This window comes from Nannobrachium achirus (assembly GCF_963921795.1).
Source record: "Nannobrachium achirus genome assembly, chromosome: 2".
Taxonomy (NCBI): Eukaryota; Metazoa; Chordata; class Actinopteri; order Myctophiformes; family Myctophidae; genus Nannobrachium; species Nannobrachium achirus.
In genome coordinates, this window is record NC_137811.1 from 25955042 (window position 1) to 25974218 (window position 19177).

General features: G+C 45.0%; 1 protein-coding gene across 1 annotated transcript in view; it reads left to right on the plus strand.

The window, feature by feature from the left end:
- The window catches only part of adgrb1a (adhesion G protein-coupled receptor B1a), a gene marked incomplete at both ends in the record, with an annotated part of 153781 nt that overhangs the window by 69084 nt on the left and 65520 nt on the right, over positions 1–19177 (plus strand). The window contains 8 exons of the mRNA XM_080753315.1: positions 1766–1930; positions 3865–3969; positions 5505–5672; positions 7346–7510; positions 10860–11024; positions 12169–12333; positions 13121–13222; positions 18480–18586. Of these exons, the coding sequence (XP_080609441.1) occupies positions 1766–1930; positions 3865–3969; positions 5505–5672; positions 7346–7510; positions 10860–11024; positions 12169–12333; positions 13121–13222; positions 18480–18586 (1142 nt within the window). The remainder of the gene's footprint in view (positions 1–1765; positions 1931–3864; positions 3970–5504; positions 5673–7345; positions 7511–10859; positions 11025–12168; positions 12334–13120; positions 13223–18479; positions 18587–19177) is intronic.

Here is a 19177-nt window from a genome sequence, read left to right on the forward strand (position 1 = left end):
TGGAGTGAGTGTGGAAATATAGTGGCCCTCTCCATCATCAAAGTGCCCACCCCCTGCTTTACAGACAGATAAAAGGGGCAGGGGCTCAAGCCCCCTTTGATGTCTATGTGTGCACCGTGCCTGCTTAAAAGTAACAGTCTTGGACATATTATGAGGTTTCCACTGGACAGAGACGACATGTGTATAACTATGCGCGTGCCGAACGCCATCCTCTCCCTTCTTTCGACTGCTTTGAAGCCCCCCTCCGCCCCCGACCCTCCCCGCCACGAAGGAAATTGATTCGTGGAGTAATTAAAAATGTGTGAGTGGATGGCGGCCAAGCTTCATGTTCTATTCATGCAGATTAATACATATTTGTTGTTGCCCGCGGGGCCTGAGAGGCATCTGTCTGTGCCATTAAACTTTCATGAGCACACACACACACACAGGACGGACACACACACACACACACACACACACCACACACACACACACACACACACACACACACACAACACACACACACAGTGAGAGAGGAGGGAGATAAAGCCGCCCCCCCCCCCCCCCCCCCCCCCCCCCTCCCCCCCCCCTCATATCACCTCCCATCGTAATGGTAGCACATTAAAGCCCAAATGGCCGGACAGGGATTTTCATGGATGACATCGGCATCCATCACACCTCTGTTTTTAAAAAGCATGCGCGGCGGGTTAAAAAAAGAAAACTCTGATGTTGTAGGGACTCACATCTCTCTTAGGGTGGGATGGCATTGGTGGGGGTGTGTTGCACATGTTTTAGTTTCATTATTTAGTGCTTGATGTCTTTGTTTTCATTATTATTCTGGCTTAAGCACACTGCAAGGCAGATGGAGGATTGCGTCTTTAATGTGTCGCAGCGTTGGTTACAGTGCTTCAGTCAGGGTATAGATACTCCTGGTCAAATGTTACTTGGCTATTACAAGTGGAAGTTGCTCGGTCAGACGTGTAACTTGAGTTAAAGTACTGGATTACTTGCTTTTAAAAAATACTGTTCAAAAACTACGAACTACATACACGTACATTTTCTTTCTAATTTCAATGCATCGTTGTGTTGAAATTTGGACGTTTAGATTTTCCACTGATTTTCCCCAAATATCAATAATAGTGAAAGTAGCCGATCAGGAAGTAGGTCGAAAACACCTGGGCTGGGCGAAACACCTGCCGGGTTAAGATCTAACAAAAGAGGAAGTGTCGAGGGCAGGCTGCCACTAAAAAAAACTACTGGCCAATCACAATGCGTCTTTTCCGGGACTAGAGCTAGCTGCGTAGGAAAAGACCCGCCCCCACCTGCCTCTGATTTGCCTACCGACCTTCCGTGTCTGTTACGACACAGAAGAATTCCAAGCCTGTCAATCAAAAAGGCCCACCAAGGCGAGACGGGTACCAGAGAGCCCGGAAGAGGCGTCTACCCTTTTATGTCTGTGGACAACCCTCCTGCCACCCCTGAAGTACCAGCCCATCCGTGGCCAACTGCCGTGTGAATATGGTCAATACGCATACCTAAATACCAAATCAAAAACTGGTCACCAAGTGCACAAACTTTACGAATTCCCTCACCTCTATTAATTAACAGCACCCAAGTAAATGTACTTCGTTACTGGGCGTGTGTGTGTGTGTGTGTGTGTGTGTGTGTGTGTGTGTGTGTGTGTGTGTGTGTGTGTGTGTGTGTGTGTGTGTGTGTGTGTGTGTGTGTGTGTGTGTGTGTGTGTTCACCACTGAATAATGTGTGTATCCGTCTCTCTCTCCTGCAGGTGGGTGGAGCATGTGGGGTCAGTGGGCGGAGTGCAGCAGCGAGTGCGGAGGCGGAGTCCAGACGCGCACGCGCAACTGCCGCTCGCCTCCAGAGGAGTCGTACATGTGCGAGGGCGTTTTGGAGGAGGGCCGCCCCTGCAACCCCCAGCCCTGCGCGGCCACGGGTGAGCTGACAACATGAACCAGCGTTCACCAATGTTTCTCAGCTATCTCTTTTCACAGACGAAAACAAAACAAAAAAATACGCTTTGGTGACTTAAACTACGATTGCGCTCTGAAAGTGGCAGATCTACAAGCTCGCAAGGCGTCGCACTGTGACGTGTTGTGAGCTTGTAGATCTGCTATTTTCGGCATGCGGCCAATTATAAATCAAGCATTACGACGCCATCAACGGCCAGCCAAAATACATTTTACTCGACTAAATCAACGGTAGATTTAGTCGACTAAAACTTTTTTCTTTTTCTTTTTTTCAAATGACTAAAATATGAATTGATTGAATTTAATTTAAAAGACTATGACTATAATACGCTGTCTAAATCAACACTGGAACATACACAGTGAAATCCTCAGCGTTCATACAGTATAAGTCCCAAAAGTTGCACAAATGCTTCCACAAAATGGTTCCATTTGTGCACTCTTGGTGTCGTGGCTGTGGGTGTTTGTTTGTTCGTGTGCTCAACTTTGCAGATTTCTTTTTATCTGTTTTAACTAACTTTGCCTTGTGGTTACATAACAAAACGATAAATAAATGTATTTATTTTTACCCATCATTTACCTCTGTACTAAGCAGTTATCAGTCGCCGGAGTAGTGTGGTGGTGTTTATACAGAGGCGTCAATTGGGTATGGCCAGCTATGGCAGTTGCCATACCTTGACTACAGGGGGAAATAATAAAATGTACTTTTCATTGTGCCTGTTGCTAAGGTATGGCAACATGACTGGTGTCTTGCGCGCGTGCAAGACACCAGTCATGTTGCCATACCTTAGCTTTTGCTGAACTGATGCCACTGTTTATACAGTACCTGCGGAAAATATGTGCTTCTAAACCACCACCACTGCTAACTGCTGGTATAGATGGAAATAATTGATTCAAAAAATGTGTATTGTTTTCTTATGTAAACACATGCACTGCAAAGTTATACTATGCCTTTAAGCTTGTGTGTCTGTGTGTGTTTGTGTGTGCGCGTGCGTGCGTGCTTGTGCGTGCTTGTGCGTGCGTTTGGTCATTATTTCTTACCTCTTTGATTTGCTGTTTTTCCACGGACTGTGTGTCTTCTCTCATCCACTCGATGTCTCACTCATCTAATAAGTCAATGCTTTGACTTAAGGAGTGCATGTTGGAAAGGGGACTTTGATCGATGAAACCGTAATGAAGTCATGGCTGTTGTGTCAAGGCCACGCATGCACAACACGAACAAGCGCCTCACACGAACGTCTGCCCTTAGAAAAATGCCAAAACAACAGACCCGGCTCGAGCAAAGAGACCCAACGTCTGAGGACCGCTCTTAAATTGAAAGCAACGTTAATATTGACCGTAGAACCACCTGTAGGGTTTATTCCATTGATTTGTAGCTTTGTGTGTTCTGTTTTATACGCAGCAGCAGCAGCAGCAGCACAAGCCGCTGTTCTGCCCGGGAAAATGGCCTCAAATTGTCCTCAAAGTAAAATGTTAATTGTATTTCAGTTTTTTGTATTATTATTATTTTTTTCTCTCGTTGATCTTGCCACTACAGCCATCTGAAGGTTTTCACGCTCAGATAAGCATCAGTAGGTTTGCGTTGAAAACACAAGATGAATACAGCACACGCGCACGCATACACACGCACACACACACACACACACACACACACACATACACACACACACACAAGCACAAGCACAAGCACAAGCACAAGCACAAGCACAAGCACAAGCACAAGCACAAGCACAAGCACACAGACAAAAAAATAAAAGTCCCAAGTTTGGCTGATGCTGTTCTGGGTAACCCATCACGTCGCGCTTGTTTCCCCCGGATCTCTAAACCCCCACCTCACCCAACACCTATAGCTATAAGGTTCTAACCCCTCCCCCCCCTCCTGGCCTTGCCCCACCCCCTTTAGGCAAAGGTCGTCATCTCTCTCGCAGCCAATCGCTTCGCTCTGTGGATGGCCGCAAGCGCGATGACATAGACAAGACGCGGGGCGGACAGCAGACCTCACAGACAGGTAAGACAACGGGACGAAGAGGGATCCCATCATGCATCAGTCACTTAACGGCAGCTTGGGTGCCCACCGCACACACACACACACACACACACACCCACACACACAAACACACGCGCACGCACACACACACACACACACGCACGTACGTAGTATCTCCACTTTTTTTGCGTGACTTATACTTGCAGGTTGCGTCCTGCACCGCAAAATAGCTGATCAATAAACTCTGCTAAGATATGCCCCGTTTGGAACCTCACCCTCCACTATAGCGCCGTGTTGAGGTCCTGCTTCGTAGGCTGGTGGGCGATGTTGTTGATTCTTACCTTTTTCAGCACATCATTCCAAAAAGTAAAGGTAGTAGCTTTCAGATGTTTGAAATTGTAGCTGTAAAAAGTCATTTTTAAGTCATGCTTTTTTAGTCAGCATGTGCCGTGTTGCAGCCGAAACTGAAACAGTATTGTGCATCTGACTGGGGGTTGACTGGGCACAGGCTGACTAAAAAAGCAATTTAAACTTGTTTCAACCTGTCGCTTCAATTGTCTTACTCTTGACTGCTAACATTTCAAACATCTGAGAGCACGGGGGACCTTCACTTTTTGGATACGATGAGCGGAAAAGGGTAAAGATATTGGTGACCATTCCACCGTGCTGGCAACCTACGTAAACCTCATCTCGGAGTTACAGTACTGTATATAGATGAGGGCGAGGTTCCGATCGGAGCTACTCATTTCGGTGCACAACACCGCCACCCTTAAGTATAAATCAGGCTCTCCGGTAATAGACCTGTCTGACACATCCATCAAAATCTCCCAAAAAAAAAAAAAAGTTACGGTGCCACAGCCGCAATGGACTAATTCCAACATGGACCCTGACGCTAAACATGGTGAATTTTGTGACGTCATGAACAAGAGATTGTGCCCTGTCTGTTTTACACATGATGATATCAAACGGAGATGATCCTCTCCTCTGGGTAAACCATTAGCGGATCGGTTCCTGTTCAGTGCCCCTCTCCCCGCCGCAACACCCCCCCAACCGCCGCCACCCCACCCCCCAACGGACAGCCATGACTGCCCAAACCTTATCCCCTATTGGTCACCCCAAACAAGCGGGTTCTGTACTCTGAATGGGCAATCATGGCAGTCGGAGAGAGCGAGAGCGAGAGAGAGAGACACGATTGACATATCCTCACATAAGTCAGCGGCGGCATTCGCTTCCGCCAGGAAGCGAATGCATGAGGATATGGAATCACGGCGCTCCCGCTCACCCCCCCACCCCCACTCCCCCCTCCACACACCCCTCACCCTCACCCCTCCCTCCCCGCCCCCTTCAAAAATCAGAGAAATATTGGCAGCACAGAATCCCCCACCCCCTTTTCGCCATGCCACAACCTTTTCCGTTGTTCTTTTGGCCCAACGATGGCTGCGTCCTCCTGCATGCTAATTAGTTTCGGCCCTCTCCTCTTCCTCCTCCTCCTTCCTCCCTCCCTCTCCCCCTCCCCTCCCCTCCCATCCTCCCACCCATCCTCCCCCCCCCCCCAGTAGACTCAGCCTCGGGCGAGGAGTGGTCGGCGTGGAGCGTGTGCTCGGCCACCTGTGGGGAGGGCTGGCAGAGTCGCACACGTTTCTGTGTCTCCTCGTCCTACAGCACCCAGTGCAGTGGCCCGCTACGCGAGCAGAGGCCCTGCAACAACTCTGCTGTCTGTCCAGGTAAGCCCGTCAAAGAAAGCCGAGCGAGGGGTGTCGTCGCACCAAATTCTGGGGCCCTGGGTTACTTTAACTATTGGAAAATAGCAGATAAGCTCGCAGTGCGGCACCGAGTTCCGCACTGCGAGCTTGTAGAGCTGCTATTTTTTTGAAAAGTCGTGAAAATGTCTTTGGATAGTTCAAATCCTTAAAAGTTTTTATTTTTTGAAAAATGTCAGTGGTGCTCAAACTTTTTCATGTGAAGGACCCCCAAAATGATATGTACCGGTATTTGGCCACGGACCCCCCATCTCAAAATATTTCGTTCCATGGACCCCCCCCCCCCCCCAGAAGCAAAATTTAAGTAGAAAATGTTCGCTTAAAAAAAATACATATATTCAAAGATTTTCACCCATTTTGACGGCTTTTCAAAAATAGCAGATCTACAAGCTCGCTGCGCGGCACTCGGTGCCGCGCTGTGAGCTTGTAGATCTGCTATTTCTCAATAGCTAAAGTATAAAATAATGAAGGCCCCTCCACCTTGGGCCCTGGTAACCCAGTCCCACTTTTCCCCCCCTTGTGACGCCCCTGAAGCCGAGCTCCCCTCCCCCCAATCTCCCCGCCCCACGCGGGCCCCGTTCTGCCGTGTCCCGACCTACCTGCTCTTGTCCTGCGCTCTCTTGGCCCATTGGCTCTCCCGTACAAAGACCCCTCGGCTGCTCCCCTCAGGGTCTTTGCACTTCCACCTCTCTGCCTGGCCTCCAAGCTGATCTGCAGTCCCACGCCCCGAAGCCGGCCAGGTTCACGCTTTAGTTGTGCACCGGTGTCGCGCAATGAAAATAGCAATCTATTGTTGCTGTCGGTGGAAATGTACATATGTCCAAAATCGTTCATTTGTATTTATCATTTTGAAAATGATTTAAATTAGTGAAAATAGCCGATCTACAAGCACACAACGCCTCGCACCGCGAGGCGTTGTGTGCTTGTAGATCGGCTATTTTCGCTAGTTTTGTGCGACAGTCTTGTATGATGAAGCACTTGGCGTTGTGTGCTTCTAGATCTGCTATTTTCGCTAGTTTTGTGCGACAGTCTTGTATGATGAAGCAGGACTTTACTTTAGGAAAAAAGCGTACCAATTTGAAACTTGGAGATACGATGTTTCTGCCCAACAGTGACGCTATACAAGCTTCTTAACTTGTAGATCTGCTACTTTTGTATGCGCGACACAGTGTGCATTGAGGTATATCAAGTCCTTATAGCCCCCCCCCCCCCCCCCCCCCCCGGAGAGGGCTTCGACTACAGATCATGGAGGAGCCCTGAATGTAATGACCAGACTTCACAATGTGCTCAGGCTCCTTCTGCATTCAGGTCTGGCAGGCAGGCAGGCAGGCAGGCAGGGAGCTAGGGAGACGACCCGGAACCTCACAGATAGAAAACAGTACCGCAGGCCTGGATTGACACCCGACGATCCGTGTAAAAACCTGCTGAGCCCCATCGACACAGTAAATGATCACAGAGAACACGAGCCTCTGTCTCAGTAGGTTTGTATCGTGATTATCTGGTCATGTATGCTAGCACTGTGGAGTTTTCGCTCTGCATGTGTGTGTGTGTGTGTGTTGTGTGTGTGTGTGTTATGTGTGAGTTATAAGGGGGCGTCTTTCCCTCTATAAATCATACCCTAGCCGCTCTGATTGCAGTGCACGGCGCTTGGGACGAATGGTCACCCTGGAGCTTGTGCTCGTCGACCTGTGGCCGGGGCTACAGGGACCGCACGCGCACCTGCAAGCCCCCTCAGTTCGGGGGGGACCCCTGCCAGGGGCCCGAGAAGCAGACCAAGTTCTGTAACATCGCCGTCTGCCCAGGTAAGGAACACACCTCCTCGCTTATAGAAGCAATGCTATCTCCTTGCTGAACAGGACAGGGGAGCAACACCCCGAAAAAGGACAAATCTGAAGAAACGAGTGGGGGGAAACAAATGCAGACGATGCCATGTACTGTACATACAGTTGTACTGCCTGATGCAAATGAGAAATGAACATTGTGTTATGATCTGTGGCGTGTATAGAAATGCTGAGCAGGCCCAGTTGACCTCGATTTTGGATCGATGTGCGAAGAGGGAAGAAACCTCTAAGTGATGGATGATGGTTCATTATCGGGGCACAGATGGCAGGAGCTTCAGTCACAGAGCCTGCTCAACTGTCTAGTGCAGTGGCCTAGGACACATCTTTTTTTATTGTATTTTTGACCCCCTTTTCTCCTCAATTTAGTCATTTTGACAATTGATTCCTCCCCACGCACATTATTGTGTTTTCACTTAGTCTGGGATCACTTCACTTTTGTGTTTGGTATATGCATCTTTTTTTAGTCTAACTCGTAGCGACTGGAAAGACTACACAAGGCTACTCGAGTATTTTAAAAGGGATTGGGGAAACAAACGGAGGGAACCAAATCAGAGCGACGTCGCTTCTTCTAGTGGTTTCCGCGTTGGGCGGAAACCAAACGGGCTGTTGTGAACAAACACCAGGCTTTCTCTCTGAAAGCCTGGTGGGCGAGGTTAGTTTTCACTGCTGTTGTATCCTTCTGACTGCCAGTGAGGAGCCCCCACCGGGAGGATGTAGAGCCTTTGCCTACTCCTCCAGCTTAACACTCCCCTGCTGACAGGTGCCGCCCCAACCCGTAGGTTATATTGGTATATTGATACCCCCTGGAACTGTGACTATCTGAATTTTGATCTATGGGGGGAAAAAGATCGGTGAATAGGTTTGGGAATTGTGGTTGAACAGCACACGTTCAATGACTTGTGATGTTCATGCATTAGCGTGTTGTGTATGGAAAGAAAGATCCACAGAAAAGCAACTGTTTCCCAGGTGACTAAGAGTGCCAATGCAGGACGACGTGATCAGACACCCAGAAAGAAACAGTCCATCAACAACTACATGGAGAGGGATGTTATAGTTTCAGTGCATGAAAGTGCCCTCATTACAAAGTCTATGCACATTGAGAGTTCAAAAAAAGTGGGTGTGGTACACTTCAAGAGAAAAGGTACATACTTGAGTATAGTGAAAGTGTTTTGTTTTTCGTGTATATATTGTTATGTTTGTATTTCATGTTTCTATGTTTTGGGGACTATACGTGTAGCAAGTGCGAGCTGCTCATTGTTAAGAAATAAACACAGATAGATAGATAGATAGAAAACTTTATTATAGTGTCACTCCTCAGACCATACAATTTAAAAACAAGCAGCATATTTCATATAATAGTTTGAGGACCACTCACTAGGAGTTGTGAGACACCTTTAAGTTAAAAACGTACATTAAAGTACCAACATGTAAAAAACAGTTACACATTTAAAAACAAAAGAATCAAACAATACAAAAAAAGAAATAAAATACAAATACAAAGAAAAAGCATAATAAACATATCCTAGATGATTACACAGATGCTTAGAACCCGATGTGAGGAAGTGGAATCAATAGTTGGTGACTGCATTGTCTAAGAACATTCTTGAGAGCTATGTTTAGCTTTAAATGACATCATTGTGCGTTTGTTTACATGGCTGCCATGTAGGATACGGCCCAAAATCAAGCAGCGCAGCAGGTGCTCTGAGCCTTTGATTAGACAGTGGTCTGTTATTGAGCGGAGCGGTCATTATTCAAAAATAACACGCTGCTGAATGGCGATTGACCTGTGATTGACCAATCAGAATCAAGCATTAAACCAAGCCATGTAATAATGTTCATTAGTAGGCCTACACTCTTCCCAGACAAATAAACAACTAAAGTGAATACTTGACCATGAAAGTGAGGCAGCTCTGTTATTCTCTGTTAATACAGTGTTATGCTTTTACAAAGAATAACTTTGTATTATTTATTTGCAGTGACCCTTCCCTATAAGGTGACAAGTGTACATAAACCATGGCTGGAAAATGCCTCCATACAGCATACGACTATACGAGAGCCACCGGAACCCCCTCTCTTGGTGTATGCCACACAAATAGGGTCACTTTTACGTCGTTGTTTCTGAAGCTCCTGCCATCCGTGTCACAACAATGAACCCACCGCCTTTCACAGTCACTTAGATCTTCACGGTAAACTCTATTTGCCTGAGGAAGACAAGTTCGGTTGAAGCCTCTATTTCTCCCTGGCTGTTATTCTTTTGGTCTATTTGACAGCGATCACATTTTCCCCTCCAGGATAAATACAGTCTTAAGAAAAGAACAGAGATGTGAGGCGCTCTTCTGGCAAAACAAACGTTGAAAAGCCTTTAAAACAAAGGTGGGTTACAACCCACGCATAGGTGCACAAAACCTTTTCAGGGTGTGTAACCCAACTCTGTTTTAACCCATTAAGACCTGAGGCCAATTCTAAAAATGTCTAGAAACAGTTTTCTAAAAAGTTGCTATAATATCAGTGCATGGTTCTCAATTTGTTTCATGTCAAGGACCCCCCAAAACGATATGTATTTGGCCGTCGACTCCCCATCTCAAAATATTTTGTTCCAGCAAAGATTTGCACAGCGGTTATGTTCACAATAAAAAAAGCTTGCAGCGTGGCACAAAGTGACGCGCTATGAGCTTGTATATCTGCTATTTTATAGATGAATAAAAAAAACGGTTTGCCGTTACAATGGGTTAAAGGAGTAGTTCACCCCCAAAATGACTTTTTTCTATTGATTACTCATGCCATGGAGAGTAGAGTTCAATAATATCTTTTGGTTTTTGTCGCATTCCTAAGACAATAATGTGATAACAATAAATTTACCCCCATTCATTTCGGATGGTGACCCGTTTCGAAACGGGTCACCATCCGGAATCAATGGGGGTAAATTTACTCAAATCAAATTTTTGTCTTAGGAATGTGAAAAAAAACAAAAAATATTATTGAACTCTACTCTCCATGGCATGACTAATCAATAGGAAAAAAAAGTCATTTTGGGGGTGAACTACTCCTTTAATATGCACATTTATTGACCTTATTTCTTTTGTATCATTTTCACCATGAAATAGCCATCTCAATAACAGCCTTTGAAACTTTTTATTTCTTTATTTTTGCCAGAAGAGTGCCCCTTATCTTTTTCTTCTTTTTCATTGAGAGCACTTTCGCCATGGAGTGGACGGACTTCCGAACCCTCCCTCTCGTCTACAGTTTCCTGATTAATAAAGACATATCTGGTTGATCTTGTCTTGGTCCGTGGCCTGCTCTCACACTATAGTGGACGGCGTGTGGAACCTGTGGTCCAGCTGGAGCTCGTGCTCGGCCTCCTGCGCCAACGGCACCATGAAGAGGACGCGGGAGTGCAACGGGCCCTCCTACGGCGGGGAGGAGTGCCAGGGGCCCTGGGAGGAGACGGTCGACTGCTTCCTCGGAGACTGTCCCGGTAAACGCCCGACAGTAGGAGTGACCGCAATAGAGGAGAGAGAGAGAGAGAGAGAGAGAGAGAGAGAGAGAGAGAGAGAGAGAGAGAGAGAGAGATTTCTTAATGTATAAAAGGCCTTTATCACAGGGTATTTTTCTTTCTTTTATTTAGATATTTTGTGGGGCTTTCTACCTTCATTTATAGTGTATAGTGGAGTCAGGAAACATGCAGGGAGAGAGAAATGGGGAGAGACGTGCAGCAAGGATCATTGGAAACAGGACTCGAACACACAATGTGCTGTCAGGCTACATTAGAGCCTCAGTGCCCGGACCGTTAGGCCAGCGGTCCGGACCCTTTTACACTGATTGTCATCTTTACTCAAAAGAATGGACCTGTGAGAGCTAAATTAACACAGCGTTTTACAGTGTAGTACACAGTAAAATGTGCTGTGTTAATTGAGAGTTTGCAAATAGAGCCAAATGGACTTGTAAGGGCCCATAGTCCATAGAACTATAAGGGTCCATTTAGTTCTATAACAATCGCTCGTTCACACCAAGCACTATAACTATAACTATAAAGATTGCTCTAAAAATCTTTTGAATTCAAGTGTATGGCATATTTCACAGTAGAACTCTAACAAGGCAGTAGTGAACGATCTAGATGTAGTTACAGTTATAGTGCTGGTGAGAATGGACCCCTTAGCTGAGAAAGAGATGAAGCATGGACCCCCACTACAAATTGTATACAGTTGTATTGCAAATTTAAAAAAAATCATAGATTTCATAGATAGCTTCATAGACTTGTTTGACAGCACTGTCATCAATGTTGGATTCATGTTAACGTGTATTTTCATACATTGAAGCACCCTCAATACTTAGTAAACTTGACATTTCATATTATGTACTTTTTTCCCTCTACACTAAACCTCTTTGCCGGAAATAACCAATCTATAAGCTCGCAAGGGATGCTAGGTTTCAAGTGGTTAATATAAAAAAGAATGTAAAACAAAGATTTGGCGGCACCCAAGTAATAACTATGAGGAGCCCTTTAGGGGTCCCGGACCCCCTGTTGAAGACCCCTCACTTACAGTATGTGTGTGTGTGTGTGTGTGTGTGTGTGTGTGTGTGTGTGTGTGTGTGTGTGTGTGTGTGTGTGTGTGTTTCAGTGGATGGCAAGTGGCAGCCCTGGACACCATGGGTGGGCTGTACCAAGACGTGTGGCGGGGGCACACAGCAGAGGCAGAGGGTCTGCTTCGGGCCGTTCTTTGGAGGTCTGGCCTGTCCCGGGGATCGAGAGGAGGTCCGAAGCTGCAACGAGAAAAGATGTCCAGGTCAGTGAATGAATGGGAATAAATAACACATTACTTTATCTATGTAACAGGTAGGGCATTCACGAATGGTGATTTTTAGTATTCAAATTATTCGACCTCAAACTATTCGAATAGTCGAATATTCGACTATTAAACTGTCAAATATTAAGTAAGCAAGAGGCGAACATTGTGAAAATAGCCGATCTACATGCTCACAACGCCTTGCAACGCGAGGCGTTGTGAGCATGTATATCTGCTATTTAGATCTGCTATTTTCATATTCATCTGTGGAACCGAGTCACATTAAATGTAATACCTACAATTCCAAGTGCTTGTCAGGGTGGGGGTCCCCAGTTCAAATATGTTTATTTTGGGTTTCACAGCCTAAAAAGGTTTGAGAACCCCTGGTATAGAGCATTAACAAATGTATCCACCAGGGGCATTCACAACTCAGAGAAAAAAGAAAAAAAGCGAATATTCGACTTTGGTGAACAACGTCGAATAGTGACTTTGATATTTGAATATTCGAATATTCGAATATTTGGTGAATGCCCTAGTAACAGCCATTTCCAAACCATGGCGCAGCGGAGATTACACGCCTCGGGTCGCAAACGATTGTGAGATTTTCAAGTGGGTCTTGGTCCAGAAATGTGCGGGGAGCGCTGATCTACGACATCGGATCAGGGACAGGAATGATATCAATTCAAATCAAACAAAATACAAAATAAATAAATGAATAACAAACATTGTTTGCAACTAGATGTCCTCTTCCACAATGTTCTCTTCCTCTTATCATCATATGCTGCAGAACCTCATGAGATTTGTGGGGAGGACAACTACTCCAACGTGGTGTGGAAGATGACTCCTGCTGGTGACACAGCGGCGGTGCGCTGCCCCCCCAACGCTATGGGTGAGCTTACACCCCAATCCCCCCCACCCCACACCCCCACGCAGTTCTGTTCTGTCTGCTGTGATCCATGCTCTGCCCCCAGGCAGGGGTGTCGCACCAAATTCTGGGCCCTGGGTACAAGGATTCACTGCGGGCCCCCCATGAATGTTAACTATTGAAAAATAGCAGATATACAAGCTCACAGCGCGGCACCGAGTGCCGCGCTGCGAGCTTGTAGATCTGCTATTTTTGAAAAATCATGAAAATCTTTGAATATTTCAAATCCTTCTGCGTTCTTTTTTGAAAAACCTAATGTTTCTATGTCAGTGGAGCTCAAACCTTTTCATGTGAAGGACCCCCAAAATGGTATGTATTTGGCTACGGAACCCCATCTCAAAATGTTGAGTTCCAGGGACCCCCCAGAGGCAAAATTTGAGTTACAAATGTTCGCTTAAAAAAATACATATATTCAAAGATTTGCACACATTTTCACGACTTTTCAAAAATAGCAGATCTACAAGCTCGCAGCGCGGCACTCGGTGCCGCGCTGTGAGCTTGTATATCTGCTATTTTTCAATAGATAAAGTTATTAGGGCCCCTCCACCTTGGGCCCTAGTAACTCAGTCTAACTTTCCTACCCCTTGTGACGCCCCTGGCCCCCAGGAATCATTCAAAACACACAAGTCCCCCCATGGCTTATACTCAGTAGCGGCTCTTGGTGATTTTGGGTGGTAGGGCTAATGTAACCCCCGGGATTCGAACTCGGGTATCCCGCGTGTGGAAGTCCAATATCTTAACCATTGTTCCAAAGGGATATCCCTATGGACTGAGGGAAATACTAGACTTTTGAGGCTATCAGGCTGAGGCAGTGAGCCACTCTGCTACATCAATAAATCCATCACACTATATACTATTACTAGCCATAGTTCACTCTGCAGCAACAGCATCATATTATACTATATGCTAGCCATAGTTCACCCTGCAGCAACATCACATTCCAGATGCCAAGTTACAGCAATGACACTACTGTACTTTGTTATAGCAAGAGATTCACATGAACAGAAGTGCCCACAACAAACAGGGGTTCCACTGCTCCAGTGAACATTATGTTTGTATGTGCAGATAACTATCATCATTATTGGTGGAGTTGACAATACTCATCATTTTAAGCATAGGAATAACACAATCCTAAATTAAGGGTCACACAAGAACATCATGTACTTTTTAAACAAAATATAAGACCAGAACCAGACAACTAATGAAAAGGTTTGATTATTACAGCTTGAGGTGGACCTTATATTGCCAAAGCATTACATTATGATACAAAATAATCTAGTCTCCCTTTCCATATAACTGCTTTTAAAGTGCCACTCTCTCTCTCTCTCTCTCTCTCTCTCTCTCTCGCTCTCTCGCTCTCTCTCTCTCTCTCTCTTCACCGTGCCACGCCACTGACACAAACCGAAGCACCAAAACACACGCACGAATGCGCGCAATACCGACGCGAACCCACGCGGTACAGACACGAATCAAAACAGACACACACACACCGTGTGACACACTAACGCGCGTGCGAGCGGTACCAACGCAAACGCACGCGGTACAGACACGAATCAAAACAAACACACACACACACACACACACACACACACACACACACACACACACACACACACACACACACACACACACACACACACACACACACACACACACACACACACACACACACACACACACACACACACACAGGCACGCAGTCACGTTGACAACAGCATCTAAAGACAGGCAGCTTAATCCACAGCACATTTCCAATGTTATTAAAGCAGCGACCATTCTTAACTTTGTCAGATAAATGAAATTCACGATACCTTTAGAATGACTGGGTCCACTGTGCACTCTCCTCCAAAAGGCAAGCATTTCACAACAAATGTATGATTTTGTGGTCTTTCCTTTTGTATTTGCACCACCAGTCTCTTGACTTCTATTTTTTCTCCCACGAACATGACAGAAAATCGATTAAAAAGTAAATAATAAGTCCATTTGAATTGTCCCGCGACATTGTATTTCTCTTCCTCAAACACAGACATCAGACATTGGTTAAAAGCCAGTCACATGGTGGAACTGCAGTGGGCACGTCCTACGGGCTGAATGAAATTAGCCCAAACAGGGACTAAATGAAGCAGGCGTGGCATGCCAGCTGTCAATCACCCAGCTCAACGATAATCACACAGTGATGTCACAGAACTGGGCGTGTTCTTTGGGCTGACAGAAACTAGCCCCACAATGTTAAGAATATGAAGCAGGCGTGGCATGTAAGCTCACTAAGCTGTCAATCATTCTTCAATGATAGTCAATGAAAGCTGGCTTGGGCTAATAGTCCAGGCAAACTAGCGTTTTACGACAAAGTAATTGTAAAAGATTTTTTTTCACCACACATCATTTCTATGAGGTGTCTAGAACAACATACTAAAAGTCCTAAGAAATCCCAGTTGCGGAAATATGTTTAATTTGGCAATCCAAAATGGCTGCTAATTGGTACTATTATCAGAAAAAATTACAATATTGGAATACATTCCTGAATAAGTGGTAATTGTAACAGACTTTTTCTCTTCACAGACCTTTTCTATGAAGTCTCCAGAACAACATAGTAAAAGTCCTAATAAATCCTAGTTGCGGAAATATGTTTAATTGGCACCAATCCAAGATATCCGCCGATTGGGACTATTCTAGTCTGGGAGCCGTGGGGGTGAACGTGGATTCGCCTGTAAAAGCTTTTTCTCAACTGATTCTTGTAGCTTGGGGTCACCTCTTAAGGATTCAAGATGATGACCAGTGATATCCATTGAGCATTTTTTATTATTAACCCCTTAATGCCTGAAACACAAGAAATCAACCCAGGAGGAAAATACCCAGAAAAAGATTTTTTTTCTGGGTATTTAAGGAGGATCTGAGGGGTCTAACTAGGGGTTTGTCATGATGCTGAATCCATTGCAGGCATTTGTTTTGCACAAAAAACATTCCGTGGGCTAGAAATGGCCTCAGAAAACAATACACGTATGGGTGAGTATTCATGTTAGTCGGAGGCCTTAGGATTTTTTTTTCTCGTGCTAATCAGTCTAAAAGTGCAAGATTTTGCACAGATGTAGCTCAGGGCATGCTCTAATGATTTAGCTAGGGCGCCCGAGTCGGCGACCTTCGGGGTCACCACAGCACCCACAAAACTCTGACTCATCACTTTTCATCACTAAAGTCGATGGGAGCCCAACTTGATTTGGCCGCTGTGGCGACCCCGAATGTCGCAGACTCGGGCGCCCTAGCTAAATCATTAGAGCATGCCCTGAGCTACATCTGTGCAAAATTTTGCACTTTTAGACTGATTAGCACGAGAGAAAAAAAACCTAAGGCCTCCGACTAACATGAATACTCACCCATACGTGTATTGTTTTCTGAGGCCATTTCTAGCCCACGGAATGTTTTTTGTGCAAAACAAATGCCTGCAATGGATTCGGCATCATGACAAACCCCTAGTTAGACCCCTCAGATCCTCCTTAAATACCCAGAAAAAAAATATTTTTCTGGGTATTTTCCTCCTGGGTGGATTTCTTGGATTGGTGCCAATTAAACATATTTCCGCAACTAGGATTTATTAGGACTTTTAGTATGTTGTTCTGGAGACCTTATAGAAAAGGTCTGTGAAGAAAAAAATTCTTTTACAATTACTTTGTGTTTTGGGTCCAAAATGAGCTAGTTTGCCTGGACTATAAAGGAACTCAGCCCATTTGGACATATTTGGTGTTTTTTTGTAACTTTTTGATGTGTTACTGCTTTAGATTCCACCAGCATATAAAAATAATATTTCTTCTAAAAAAAAAAAAAAAAAAACTTTATTTTTGATTTTTTTAAGGGATATTTCCCCCATAAGATAGGAGGGGCTAAGCCCCTCTAGCCCATATAGAGGAGCCGCCCCTGCTTATACTATAGGAGACGTCAGGCTACAATGAATCCACCAACTCCAGTGATGCTGAACCGGCAGGCTACATCATTGTCGCGGTCGGGCAGAAACCCTCGTATCTCTATATTTCAACATTTGATGTAACCGTTTTGGGTCATGCAAGGTTATCACCTGATATCACTTGGTACTTTAATATCTATAAATGGATATCCGCATATAAATGCAGAATCTTCTTTTTTTCTGGTTTCGTGTTTTTTTGGGGGGATATTTTATTGTATCTTAAATTGCCATTGCTTTTTCTAATTCTATATGGCGATTCTGCTGCGATTTAGATTTTCCTTTCCTTTTATATATTTCAGATTTTAGTTTGTTTTTTATCCAAGCTGTTGAGGAAGCTCAATGTGTAAGGATGTCACTGTCTTGGATGTTGCTATCAGGTGTACACCATGGTGTTGATTTCGTCGACTACAACTATGACGAAAACTAAGCTATGATGATTAAAACTAAGACTAAATATATTGACAATTTGGTCAATAAATAAAAACTAGGCCAAAATGTTGTGTTGTGCTCGGGTGTTGCGCTCTGAAAATAGCAGATCTACAAGCTCACTTTAGATTGGCTATTTTCAGCATTCAACCAAGTGTAAAAATTAGGCATTACAATGTCAAGACTAAAACAAAAACATTTCAGTTGACTAAAATATGACTAAAACTAAAAGAAATGTTATTCAAAAGACTGACTGAAAACCATAATCAAAATGTCCTGTCAAAATCAACACTGGTGGTGAACACAGCATGTTGCAAGGACGTGCTGGCCATTGGGAAAAGCGGGACAACTCCCGAACGGCCGGTTCATTCCCGGCCAGTCCAGGCCGGCCATTAGGAAAAAAAATTAAAATAAAATGTCGGCCTTCGTTCCATTTTGGGGGCTGGGCGGCCAACAAAGTAAATCGTCACTGTCAGGCAGAAACCTTGTATCTCCAAGTTTCAAATGTGTACATTTTTTCGCAAAGTAAAGCCCTGCTTCATTGAGGCGTTGTGTGCTTGTAGATCGTCTGTTTTCACTAGTCTAAATCATTTTTAAAATGGTTTTGGACATACAAGGTTTCCACCCGACAACAACGAAATATAACTCATGTAATTGGCCCACTGGCTTGTCACTTGTCATGATCTGAAATGGCAAATCTTTGAGTAGCAGCAGCAGCGCTATAGAGAGATCTCTCTCTATAGCGCGCAATGAGGGCCTCTACAGCTCTTTTTCCCGGGCTGAATCAGGGGCCCAGCATGTCCCTGGCATGTTCCATCTTGTGACCTTTGTGCATTGCAGGGCTGATCCTGCGGCGCTGCAGCCTGGACGAGGAGGGCATGGCCTACTGGGAGAACCCCACCTACATGAAGTGCATCTCCAACGACTACCGCAGCATCCAGACTCTGGTGAGCACTGGGGATGGGACCATATGAATGGAATGATATGCGGAATTATGGCGATAATCAAATTATCCTGGGGCGGAACGTTTGCCAAAAAATAGCAGATCTACAAGCTAACAACATGTCGCAACGCGGACCGTTGTGACCTTGTAGATTGGCAATTTTTTGGCAAAGACATTTGATAGAGAGTGGAAAAAAGATGTCAATTACGTATATTATAAGTACCTTTAACCAATTATAGAGGGTTTAAGTGGTACCGGATATGCAGCTCGGCAAACAAAAGGTGAGTTGATCCCAGTGCATGACGGTGGACGATATCACGATACATGAAATCTCCACGATACGATTATCGTGAGTGTTTTTTATCACGGTAAACGATAATATCGCTTATCGTCCCATCCATGGTGAGCACCCAGCACTGTTCACAGTAGACAGCAACATTTTGATTGCGACCATTTCAATGCGCCCATGTGCGCGACCGCTTCTCGCCAATGATTGCTGAATTGGCACTTAAACTGAACATATTGTGAAGAAAAGATAAAAAAAAGAGCCCGTTACCAAAACCTGACTCGCAGCCAAACTGATCATACTGTACTG